The following is a 13064-nucleotide window of genomic DNA, read 5'->3' as shown; positions in this document are numbered from 1 at the left end:
TTTTGGCGTACGGGGTATGATTTTCCTAGCCAATGTAATTTCCTTTTGGGTCGATTGTGGACGAAGAGAGATTTGAATTCTTAATACTATCATGATTTGTAATCACGTATTTTAATCCTTTGAGTTACAATTTTCATCCTGTTTTCTCCGAATTTGTTTTTTTGGAGTACCCTAAAAAAGGTACATTTCCCCACCTCAATCTTTTTTTCTTTTTTTGGATTAAGAAATGTGAAAGCACATTTACTATTTCTATAAGATGTGTTCTGATGAGTATGACGATGTTACTCGTGTCTCATTCTTTTAAGTTTGTATTTCTTTATTGTTTATAAAATAAACGATATTTCACATGTATCGTTGTTTGACTAAGAAGTGGCAAATTTTCTATGTGATCTTCCACTCGTACCATCATGTTTGTTCCGGTCCATCCGGCATCTGCAGTTGGAGCAATAGAGGATCTCCAAGAAATTATTCATATTATGTTATATATTACATCTAAAAAAATAAATACCAATTGAAAAATGTGAGGAAAACAATTTACTTTTTAAATTTAAATGTATTTTCAATTATTTTTCAAGATTCTCTTTCAAAATAAAGGGTTTCACGAAAATGCTATTAAGAAGTAGGATTGAAGCACGAAGATATTGGTGAACTATAAGCGTTTTTTAAAATATATTTATTTTCAGTGTTAATTAGAATTAGTATTGTAATTACCTCTTTATTAAATTCTCTAGTCACGAATATTAATTGTAATGTTATGACCATAAAAATGTACAAACTAGATAACCATTATTGCTTAGTAGGATGACATATCAATTGAACAAATTTAGTGTTGAGAAAAATGTAGGGAATCTGAAAATTTAATGAATTCCAAGGCACGAAAAACGTTTTCTTTTAAGAGATATTTCTCCCATATCCAACAAAATCACAACTGGGGTATGATAGAAAATCTCTCTTAGGATACAACGGAGACATTTGATTCAAATTGTGACTATTTGATCAAATCAAGAAAACACTCGAAAAGAACTGATGATGCCAAGAGAAAAAGAGAAGAATAATTTTTTTTAATGTATTTTGCAAACGAGAATTCGCCCAGAATTTATAGAAATTGAGGCAGCCGTTAAAATAGGTGTGTCCCTTGAAATCTTTGCTTACATCTGTTGGAAGTGACTATTAAAAACGAACAGATGCACATATTCAAAAACTTTTGAAAATAAAATTCTCTTTCGGGGGGCACTGCCCCCTCGACCTCCGCGACCTGACCGGGCAGGTCGATCCCCATTGCACAGCGGCAAACACTAGTCGGTGTGGCAAATCATTTGCAAAATAAAAAATAAATACATGCAAAATGATGAAAAATATCTAACATATCCCCCCTTGTTTGTGCCCCCATTATTCGTGAATAATATATTATGGAATAGTGATTGATGTTGAAATGTATGGTTAAAAAAGAAGGAAATTTTTTTTATGTATGTGCAATATTATTTTAACGAAGAATGTATGGTTAAAAATGAGTACTGTAGAAAAAATAATGTGATAGAATGTGAAAAATGGTAAACAAATAAAGCCTTAATTTTATTCGGAAATCCATCATAATTTATCCACTAATTAATTGACTTGTCATATCAATGTATTTTTGCATAAAGTAAGAACTTTATCATCTCTTATAAAACGTTTGTCAAATTCCAGAAGCATTGAGGTTTGCTCACTAGCTTTTAAATTTCCGCCACAAGGAAAAATAGAAATAGAAATTAGCTTATATTCAAACATAATTTTTAGAATTATGATACACATACATTTATTTTTACACTATTTTTGACAACTCTCTCACATCACACGAGTGGATCCCGTGATTAAAATAATCGTGAAACCCACTCGTGTGAGTGAACTATCAAAATCAGTATACGCTCAACATAATTCTTATTTTTATACATATATTTTGTAGAAATCACAATTAATATTCACTAATTATCTCGGAGACAATTTATCATCGCTTGAATTTTAGTATGCTATACCAAACATGATTAAAGTAAAACGCTAGGATCACAAATTCCTCCAAATACATTATACATAAGATTCGTCGTGGACTGGAAATAGTAATAGATTTTAAAAAATTCAAAAAGTAATTTCGAAAGAAAAAGGAAGTGAAAAAGTGAAAATAGTAATAAATAATGAGAGAGCTGGCAATGAATGATATAACTCATAACGGGACATTGAAACGGGAAACGAGTACTGTTTTCCTACCCTTGTCAGTAAATAATACAAATGAAATTATTTTCTGACCATTTTAATTTTAATTTACTATTTTACCCTTCTAAAATTTTAATTTAGCTAAAAAAAAATAATCAAATTTTTAGTAGATTTTAATACAAAATAATGAAATATATTGTTGAAAAGTTAATTTATGTTTGATCATGTTTATAAACATTCATACCATTTTTTATGTACACATTTTGATGGACTTAGAATTTGTATAAGATTTATAGCCAAAGTTTATTTTTCATTATTTGCCCATTAAAATGAAAAATATGATCGTTATCTATCATATTGAGCCACCATATTTGACTTTCTATCTCTTGTGTAAGGTTCGTAATAACTATATTTTTCATTCTCATTTTTACATTAATGTGTACCAAACGGGACCATAATATATTTTGCACAGGATTTTCTTATCAGACACTTCAATTTGGATTTTCCGGGTTACATGATTTCCTCTCTATACAAGACGTATACACTTTTTGAATCCTTTTTATGTTGTAGATTGGGATTATTTTTTTTTATTTTTTATTTTTACAAGGTGTCCAATTCTTGACTAATCCTTGGGTCTGTGATCCGGCCCCTCTTCACACAGTCCAGTTAATCGCGGAATATGCCTCCAACTAGCTAGGGTCCGAGCCTCCCCACCTGATCTGCCAAAGTGCCAAGCAAGCCAATCCAAGTTGCACCTTGCCTTCCAAGAATAATCCTTGCCTTCCAAAAATAAATCCTTGCCTTCCAAGAGCCCCATGAATCGAACTCACGACCTCTGATCTGCCAGGTTTGACAGAGTCCGTCCTTTGCCAGTGGAGAAGTGCCCCGAGGGGCTGTAGATTGGGATTATTTTTGTTCAACGTTAAGATATCGATCTAAGAAAAATATGATCTTTTTAGCACATGTTTGGAATTGTTTGAATTGTAGATTAAGTGGATCAAATCAACTTTTTATCCATACATTTTAAGTGATCCATAACTAATACTCACTTATTCACTAATCATTTTATTATCCCTTGTTTGAGCCCTATTTTGGAGGAAAGAATGAATTTTTGAATAGTTTATTGATGAAAAATAAGTGGTTAAAAAATTAGAAAAAATTTTGGATTTGTGTTCTATTTTATTGAAAAATTTGTAATTGAAATGATGTTAAAACACTGTTGAAAAATTCACTTTTTTTCCCAAAGAATGGGCCTCGGACAAGGACTTAATTCATAATTCAAACAACTTATAAGCCATCCCAAACAAGCTCTTATAAATATAGTGTAATTTCCCCATATAACTATCAACTTCCTTTTAGTAATAATTTTCTCTATTCAAATTTGAAAGAAGAAGAAGTAAACCCACAGGATTGGTGCAGTTACTTTTTCCCCTTAGTTTGCGTGGGGGAAAGAAGTTTGACACAGAGAAAAGTCTGGTTACATTTTAAGGCTTTGTTTGTTAGTGAATTGTATGTATACTTTTTCTTGCTTTGCTTCTTTCAGTTACTTTGTTCAGATTCTTTTGCTTTTCTTTTCAGAATTTCTCTTTCCTTGTTAAGGCGGGACACTTCTTTTTTTTTCTTCTCCTTTTTCACACATAAATTTATGGAAGCTTGTTGGAGAGTTAATTGTTCCAACGGTGATTGAATTTAGGTCCATATTTTTTATTGATTACTAAAATTTAAAATGTTCAATTTTAGTCACTGAACTTAGGTCCATATCTTCGATTGCTAACTGAAGTTTAAAGTATCGAGTTTTAACAACTGAAACTTGAAAAATGTTGTACATTATTCACTGTAAACTTGACATTTTTCAAAGTTTAATATTTATGCTATTGAGTAATGTACAATATTTTCCAAAAGTTCAGTTATCAAAACTAGAAATTTTAAATTTCAATGAGCAATTGAAGACATGGACCTAAATTCAGTTATCAAAATTCGACATTTTAAATTTCAGTGATCAATCAAAGATATGAATCTAAGTTTAGTGACCATTGAAACAATTAATTCCTTGTTGGATTCAATTGTAATATAGGAAGAAAGATCTATATTATAATATATCTGTGGAAGTGAGAACTTTTTCGATTTATATAATTTTTTAATAGACCAGGTCCGGTTTCGAGCAAAAGTCAAACCTAAAAGTGTCAAAAATTATTGAGTTTGGATGACTTGACTTATTTTTACACCTCTTCTTTTAATCTAACAAGACGAAACATTCAATTTTACTTTAGCCATTATTTAATCTCCATATTTTATTTACATTTTTATAGATAACGAGAGATTAAAATGTAAAAACATTTTTTTTTGAATTTACGTGTAAATTTATTTTTTGAGAGAATATATGATTTAAAAGAAGTTTGAGGGGAATAAATTATTTGGTAGAAATTTTTGAGAATCGATTTTGTGGTAATGAGTTCTTTTGGGGATTATGTGGTTAAAAAGTAAGGAAAATTATGGATGATGGATCCATGTATAAAATTATTTTATTTGGAAAATATATGATTGAAAATTGTTTTAAAAAATAAGAGTCAAAAAAGAGCTTGGTTTGTAGTTTGGATTGGGCTTTATATATTGTGCTCTATTAATCTTATTTGTATTTTGTTGAAACACGCATGTTGTGAGTTGTGTCAAAGACGTTTCTTTCCTTATATCAATATAAAAGTTTAGCTAACGAAATGAGATGTATAGAAAAATGGTGGAAGTGAGTCAACATGATCGATCTTTTACATTAAAAGGAAACTTTTGAGTTAAATATTTATTGGATAATATAAGTTAGCTTTTCAACATTGAAATGGTCATCGATTTCCCACAAGATCTTTATGGCCCAATTCCTTTTCCATCTATATTTGGAGGCAATGGTTGATGCCAACAACACATATGCTCCTACCAAATTTAGCAAAATCGAGAACATGGTATCATAATAAGAATGAAATAATCTAGTAATGCCTTTTATGTTTCATCACATGCCACCTCCTAAGAAGTAATGATGTTACACGGGGACACGATTTAACATGTACGTGACAATAAGCTTGAAGTCAAGCAAACTTCAAATAGTATAACTTCATTTCATTTCCTTGACAAAAAATTAAAAAATGAAGTTTATTTGTTTACTCCAGGGACGGATTTGGGGATTCCATATGCTATAACCCCGTGCTAAACAAAAAAAAAAGCAAGAAAATTTTCAAAAAAAAAAGATTTATTTTTTATGGGATCAAATTTTTTTTGCGAAATTTTAACGTGTGTGTGTGTGTGTATATATATATATTCCTGCTCCCTCATTCCACACCTGAGAAAAAAAAAAAAAAAAAAAGGAATTGATGAATGTTTTATCAGAGAATTGTATAAAAAATTAACGAAAGTTTGGACTGGTTTCTATAATTGAGAATGATATTGCAACAATAATGAAAGATTGAAGATTAAAATTCTCATGTTTAAATATTGAAAACCAGCTATAAAAAAAGTAGGTGAATGACCAATTGTGCAAATCTCCCACATTTATCAATAAGATAAATAAAATATTATTATTATCATCATCATCGTCAAATTGGACCCTCGTTCTAAAAGTGGGTCGATAAATTTCCACATGTACATAATATCTACTTTTGGGTTCACTTTTCAAAAAATACTCCAATCTTTTCACACTAATCATAAGTTGACATCTAATGCAATTGCGAATTTGGGATAGCGAAATCAAGTGGAATGAAGATTTTTAACCAGTTATGGATGAGGAATATGGTTTCCATCTCGATTCTTATTCTTTATTTTTTCATAATATAATTCTGACTTAAAAGTGATATCATTTTTATTTTTTATAATATAAATCTTATTTAAAAATGATATTAAACTCCAATTTGGTGAGAATTAAAATCAAGTTTTTAGTGAATTTTGATAGAAGTTGATAAAATATTGTTGAAAGTAATGCGTCCCATTAAATGTGACTTTTACTTGAATTAAAATCTTGATTTTAGTTTTTACTAAATATGTGCTAAATAAATTAATAGAAAAGAAAATGAGATTATATATATGGGCCTGTTTGAGCCACATTATTCCAAAAAAATACATTCTTAACCAGTTATTTGATTACATATCAACCACACATTTTTCAATAAAATAATATTGCACGTAGATAAAAAACTTTTCCTTATTTTTTAACCATACATTTTTCATCAATACACTATTTAAGAATGCATTATTACCAAAATAATGTGGCTCAAACACCCCCTATTAGGCATTTCCTGTCACAACCTAGGGAAATTCCTAGGTTGTGACAGGAAATGCCTACTTTTGAAGAAATTGATTATGCCAAAGGAAGTCTCAATCATTAAAATTTGGATTAAATAACACAATTATTACATAGTAGACTAAATTAACAATCCTAATTTGATTAAATGAATATTTACTAATAAAGACATTAATCAAGTTTAAGTTCCTAAAAGCATTATTAATTAACGAACCTTATATAATAATGAATTAAATCCTAGACAAAGATTACAAATATGTTGGAAGACTTTTTGGGTGGTGAACGTGGAATTTATGATGGCTAATTAATTAATTATGATTGTTCCGTAGACTTTAAAGGACAAAATGAATAAATGGGGAATAAAAAGTGAACGCTATTATTTGTAAATATCAACTATTTATCTACAAGTTGGGTGGGTCCCATTCCTCGTTGACCTTAAGATGAATTAACTTTTAATAGACAATAAAATCATGAATAATTATATTCACACATGAATTTTTATTATCTATATTATATTTTAATTACAAGAAAGATCTTCAATATTTGTTTGCTTTTACATTTATGTAGTCAATTTTTTTTTATATTCTTAATCTTCAATTAATTAGTACATTTTAACTATGATGACGATTTTTGCCAAATGCTCTACTAGCGGCATTGAAATGAGGGCTGAATGTTATCGAGCGTATTTGTTATTTATTTAAAAAGGTGATAGGCAAATAAGTCTTTCTACATCATTTAAAAAAAAAAAATTGTGATAGAAAATGTTATTAGAGATAAGACGTTCAGATTAATAGAAGGTTGAAAAAGAGTTTGATGAAAAAAAATTGGGATATACGTGTGAAGATGACAAAATGTTGGAAGTATTCGATGTCATTAAATTGTCGTATAACTAACAAAAATTGTGGGCGAAATAGTGTATATATATATACACACATAAAAATGTCCTCGCAAGAAAAAGATGAAACTCTACAAAAATGTAATAAATTTTTTCAAAGTAAACTGTGCAAATATAAATTGACAAGCTCACTTGGGAGTTTAAATTTTAATCACATAAATTTCCTTTTCATGTTTTTAAGTGGTTTTACTTTTCTAATAGATATGCTCACATAATAATAAATTATACGTGTGCAATATTTAATCTAAAATTTAGTTATTTATAATACAATTAAATATTAAGTCAAATGATCCGAAAGGGTATTAGATATTCTTCTAAAATATTGTAAATATAAAATGGTGGTCATTTAATATAAAATTTTGATGATATAATGCTTTTGTGACTAGAGTATACTAATTTTTTTAGTTAAGTTTTATTTGAATTATAAAAAGAAAATGTTTATATTTAACCTTTTTTTATGTTTATGAATGTATAAATATATAAGTTTGCATCTGTTAATTTTTAAATTATGTATACATGATATTAAATCATTTATTAACAAAAATTTCGACGAATTTTAACTTGGAGGTTTCCATTAGTATGAATTTTGTATCCAAAAATTTTGTTTCTGTATTATTGAAAAGGAACAAATTAAATTGCAACTACTTGAAATTTTTTTAGCTTTTCTTCACCAGAATATCAACTTCATTTTAGATTAGACATGATTCAAAAAATGGTCGAGGTGAATATGATACTTAAAAACAAGAAATGTGGAAGGTTAGTGGGGTGGTATTGCCATAATCTCAAGGAATGTCTCTCTTAAATTTCTTGAGAACAACTTTGTTGAACAGTTAATCGAGTTGGCGACATCCAATATTTTTTGCACAAGAGTTGTAATTTAAGTAGTTAGTATCATAACTTGATAATATCACATTAAGACTTTGAGTTCCATCTTAAAAAGTCAATCCTAACTTTTATACGTTAGTTATTTGTTTATCCTTTATTTGATGTGAAATTTACTCCGTAATGGTTAAGGTGTATTGTGCAGACGGAGAATTTCCATACACCAGAAAATGCCATCTGAAGAGCATGTTTGAAAGCTTGAAAATTATAGTTATATCCTATATAAGTAAATGTCAAAATAAATAACTTTTTCATGTCAAAAAAGTAACTTTTTCTATTTATTTTGAACTGAGAAAGGGGAAGTTGCCCCCAACATCTTTGAAAATAAAGATACTCGTTTTTAAGCTTAGTACAATAGAGTAACAAAGGTAATTTCCCTAACATGGTCATAAAGGATTTCAGATAATTGGATTGTTCGATACAATTAATCACACGAAAATGACGAAAGCATTAAAGTCAACCCAAATTTATCGAGAACACGCATCATGTGCGTTGTCCAAAGATTTCCATTACATATCAGAACGGTAAAGGATCAGAAATTAACATGTACTAGAAAACACATCAACAGAAGAAAATTATTTGTTATTCGCACACTGTTTTACAAACGCCATTCTGTTTTTCATTTTAGTTAAGAAAAGAGAAGGTGGAATGCATAGACATACATCAATTTATTCAATATACGAAGTAACCAGAAACAAGAAGATAAATGGTGAACTTGCAGGTTTTAGAGAGAGTGAAAAGTTACAGAGAAAGATCAGCCAGGTCGAAAGTCCTTTCGACGGCTTTGCACCAGGACGCCACTTTATTCTTCCTGAGTTCTTCGGCTAAAGCAGGATGGAAAGTTGTGGCTTTTTTCATCTTTTCATCCGAAGAAAATATCTCATTTTCTGTCCAAATACCGACTGCTAATCCCGCAGCACAGGCGGCTCCAAGGGCTGTTGTCTCTATATCAGCTGGTCTTATTACTGGGGTGCCTAAAATGTCCGCCTTCAAATCAAAAAAATACCGATTCAGACAAGTATATGACTCTAATAGGAAATGTATAATAACTATTTTTTGAGAAGAAACAAGAAACCAAAACATTGATTGCCCAATATTCATTTTTATTCCATTTTCGCTGATAAAAAAGAAATTTATTGCTTAAGAGGACAAGGTGTCCTCTGATCTAGAAAACAGAAAAAGCAAAATCAAATCAAGAACCCAGAGCAGCACCTGAACCACAAACAGTGGATTAGTGTAAAATGAGTCTCAAAAGTAAAATAATATCATTTTAAACACATTGAATTCTCTAAGCAGAATGAATTCAAATATGACACGAACTAATACTGTATATATAAAGACCATAACATGGAGATATAGAATAAAATCTTTGGCAGGGTGGACAGGGTGGATAGTACTAAGAGCAATAATTTCCAGTCTTCAAATATCAAAGCAGAATTGTCAAGAAAACAGTTATAATGCTCCTATCTGGAACTATGGATAATTCTGGGAGGCATGTTCAAAGATCAGCACGTTGACTCAAGGCCGTAAAAATCAATGAAATGGCAAGAAAACCGACCTGGGAGGCTGCAGGGATTGTGCAGCCAAGGCCAAAGAGATCCTTAATGTCAAAGCATCCCCCATCCCCCTTTCTTACTACACTTCCCCGACCTCAGGACTGAGCTAATAATTTCACAGAAAAAGATGGGTTAAAGTAGCTCTTAGTATCTATCTTATGCCCAGCATGATATTGAAGACATTCTACTCGAACGAATTTCACAGAAGAAGCCTCCATTACATAGGATAAATTGCATATTTTAATCAAATCGAAGAAAGACATGAAATAATAATTAAACTGAAGTGCTAACGACTGTTTCCAAGGTCTATGTAAGGCTCAGGACTAGGTTGCAATTTTAATTTTAAATATAAATCGCTGTCTGCCGTGCTTTACCTTTATTGTTTTAACATAGCAGATCCCAACCACTGATATAAAGACTGGAGTTAGTCTGGCAGTCAACGTTAAATTTTGTTGGCTTTGTATGGACACGGATCTATGCATTTTGTGACTGCATCCTAAGCCATTCTCCTTGAGATTTTAAGTTCCGAGATGGCTCCAAATTTAGTGGAGTTAAAGGAGAAGATTCATTTATTATACTGCACTTACGTATGAAACAATACTTCAATGAGTTTTTTGTTGGGGAGGGGGAGGGGGGGTAGTGCACCTAAAGTTTATGATAGTTGCCATTTTAACAGCCACGTATAAAAATGTTGAGCAATACAGTTTAGTAAATGCACGAAACAATACCTGAATTTGCATCAGAAGGTTGTTAACCGTTGCACCACCATCCACTCTAAGTAAGAATTCTCCCTTGGCATTCTTAGCTTCACCTTTTTCCCCAGCATCCTTGTTCATGGAATCCAAGACATCTTTCACCTGAAAGCACATGCTCTCAAGAACGGCACGAGCAATATGAGATTTGTTTGTAAACCTTGTGATCCCAATACAAACTCCTCGAGCATCATCACGCCACCATGGGGCAAACAATCCATTAAAAGCTGGAACAAAATAAACTCCTCCTGTTGAATCAACCTGCAAGGCCAGCTCTTCAATCTCACTTGCACTCTTAATTATGCCAAGGCTGTCCCTCAGCCACTGAACAGCTGCCCCTGCAATAGCAATGGAACCCTCGAGAGCATAGTTGGTGGGAGCTTCCGGACCAAGCTTATATGCCAAAGTGCTCAGTAGCCCATGATTTGACTTAATTACCTCCTCGCCCGTATTAAGAAGTATAAATGCCCCTGTTCCGTAGGTGCTTTTAGCCTCGCCTTTGCGGCAAGCCTGTCCTACCATTGCTGCGTGTTGATCACCCAAACATCCAGATATCGGGATCCCTGTAATTGGCCATCCCTTGCCAATATTTCCAATTATCTCGGCATTACTAATAATTTTTGGCAGAAGCTCAGCAGCAATTCCCAATGTATTTAAAGTGGATTTATCCCAATCTAGAGTCTTAAGGTTCATCAACATAGTTCTCGAAGCATTTGACATGTCAGTTACATGCAAACCATTATCTATACCTCCTGTCAAGTTCCAAATCAACCAGGTATCTATAGTTCCAAACAAGGCATCTCCCTTCTTCACGGCTTCCTTTACAGCATCCACATTTTCCAACAACCACAACAGCTTCACGGCACTGAAATAAGTACTTATGGGCAAACCACAGGTCGCAACAAAATGAGTTCTTCCCCCAGGCAACTCTTTCTCCAATTTTCTGGGAACAAATTATCCACCACAAATTCATAAGTTTGATTGAATCCCACAACGAGAAAATACAAAACAAGTAAGACTCCAAAGAAGTGATTGATAAAATTCAACAAAGATTCACAAGCCTTAAAATGACGATTATGAAGAATGATAAATATTAAATAATACGTAATTTTAGGATGTGCTTCTTAAGAGCCACACAAATCAAAATTCCAAAATAATCACAATCCAATTCACTTATCAATCAAAAACCAAATTAAACATTTAAAGAGGAAAAACATAACTATTACACTTTTAACTAAAAATAAGAATGAAAAATGAAGAAAACTCACCTGCATATTGAACTGGTACGGACATCCATCCAAACAATGGCGTTGTAGAGAGGGAGGCCAGTAGACTTGCTCCAAACAACAGTTGTCTCTCTCTGATTGGTCAAACCAATGGCTTTCAATCCATTGTCAACATTGTGGCCAGCAGCAGTGGCCTTGTCAACAGCTTTTGCTATGCATACTCTCACACTCTCAAGAATTTCCATTGGATCATGCTCTACCCATCTGCCAGATAGTCAAACCACATATTAATCATCTCGTCTAAAGGCCCCATTAGTTCAAATAAATCTTGTCTTCATGCCCTTCACTTTCAGATCGGTTTTCATTTTTATTTTTTCGTGAATGAACACAATTTTCATAAATGGTGACGGGACTTAACTAAGACTTTTGCGGGCTCTGATACAACTTTAACCATCTTATCTGTATAGGACCGTCTATATTCATATAAAAGGTGTATTCATCAACAACACGGCCTGTAATTGGAGATTGACATGGAGCGAGAAAAATTAAACAAAAAGAATGAATCTTTACATACAAGTATATTCATACATAAAAGATTACCCTGATTGTGGGTAGAACTGGGTGAATTCAACTTGGTGGGATCCAATGGGAGAAGCGGAACGGTCATAGATGATGAATCTTGTGCTAGTTGTTCCTTGATCGATGGAACCAATGAATGCTTCTTCACCTGACATTTTTTTTTCTTTTGGGCTTCGTTTTCTTTATTTTTCGGTGTTTAATTAAGTCAAAGGGAAACAGAATGGCTATATTAGCGACAAAAACTGGCATAAAATCATGCGAAGAAGATCAGATTAGCATAGATTAAGCATGGAAGCTTCTTTTGGATTAACACGAGCTTATTGTGGGAAATTTAGCATTGCGGTCCTCTTTTTTCACATAAATCAAGTAGGTTGCTAAATAATTTTTCTAACTTTTTAGTCCTCAAGCTTTCATCATCAGTGCATGTTAATTTATACTGGATCCAACCATCATATTATAATTTTTTTTTTTTTGGGCCCCAGGGGGTGGGGGGTGTCAAACATTCACTTTTTGCACTTGAAGTTATTTGATTGCTGATAAAAAGAATAAGATATGTCACAACTGCTTTGGTTAGGAGCTAAAAGTATTTTTATGAATAGACTTATTAAATACAAAATATTCCCTACTTAAAGAGTCAATGCTTAAATATAAATTATAAGAAACTTTATGAAGTTACATACTCTAATACTCCGTTCCTCAAATTATGCA

At 31.8% G+C, this 13064-nt stretch overlaps 1 protein-coding gene across 1 annotated transcript; it reads right to left on the bottom strand.

Annotated features, from left to right (window-relative positions):
* Positions 1–8790: 8790 nt before the first annotated feature.
* Positions 8791–12640, bottom strand: LOC111365308 (glycerol kinase-like). Its single transcript, XM_022985755.1, has 4 exons — positions 12378–12640; positions 11820–12041; positions 10528–11494; positions 8791–9230 (listed from the first exon to the last, which is right to left on the bottom strand). Exons 1-4 carry the CDS (start codon positions 12509–12511, stop codon positions 8985–8987), a joined length of 1569 nt encoding a protein of 522 aa, XP_022841523.1. The 5' UTR covers positions 12512–12640; the 3' UTR covers positions 8791–8984.
* Between the last annotated feature and the right edge of the window lie 424 nt (positions 12641–13064).

The sequence above is a fragment of the Olea europaea genome, chromosome 17 (genome assembly GCF_002742605.1).
Source record: "Olea europaea var. sylvestris chromosome 17, O_europaea_v1, whole genome shotgun sequence".
Classification (NCBI taxonomy): domain Eukaryota; kingdom Viridiplantae; phylum Streptophyta; class Magnoliopsida; order Lamiales; family Oleaceae; genus Olea; species Olea europaea.
Note: the sequence above shows the minus strand (reverse complement) of the source record. Positions and strands in the feature narration are given on the sequence as shown.

Bases quoted from the DNA above. Each gene is read 5' to 3' on its own strand.
- LOC111365308 (XM_022985755.1), bottom strand. From the start codon at position 12,511: ATGTCAGGTGAAGAAGCATTCATTGGTTCCATCGATCAAGGAACAACT. The intron at 12,042-12,377 runs GTAATCTTTTAT...ACTATCTGGCAG, and splicing joins CAGTTCTACCCACAATCAGG to ATGGGTAGAGCATGATCCAA. The intron at 9,231-10,527 runs GTATTGTTTCGT...TTTGATTTGAAG, and splicing joins ACCTTCTGATGCAAATTCAG to GCGGACATTTTAGGCACCCC.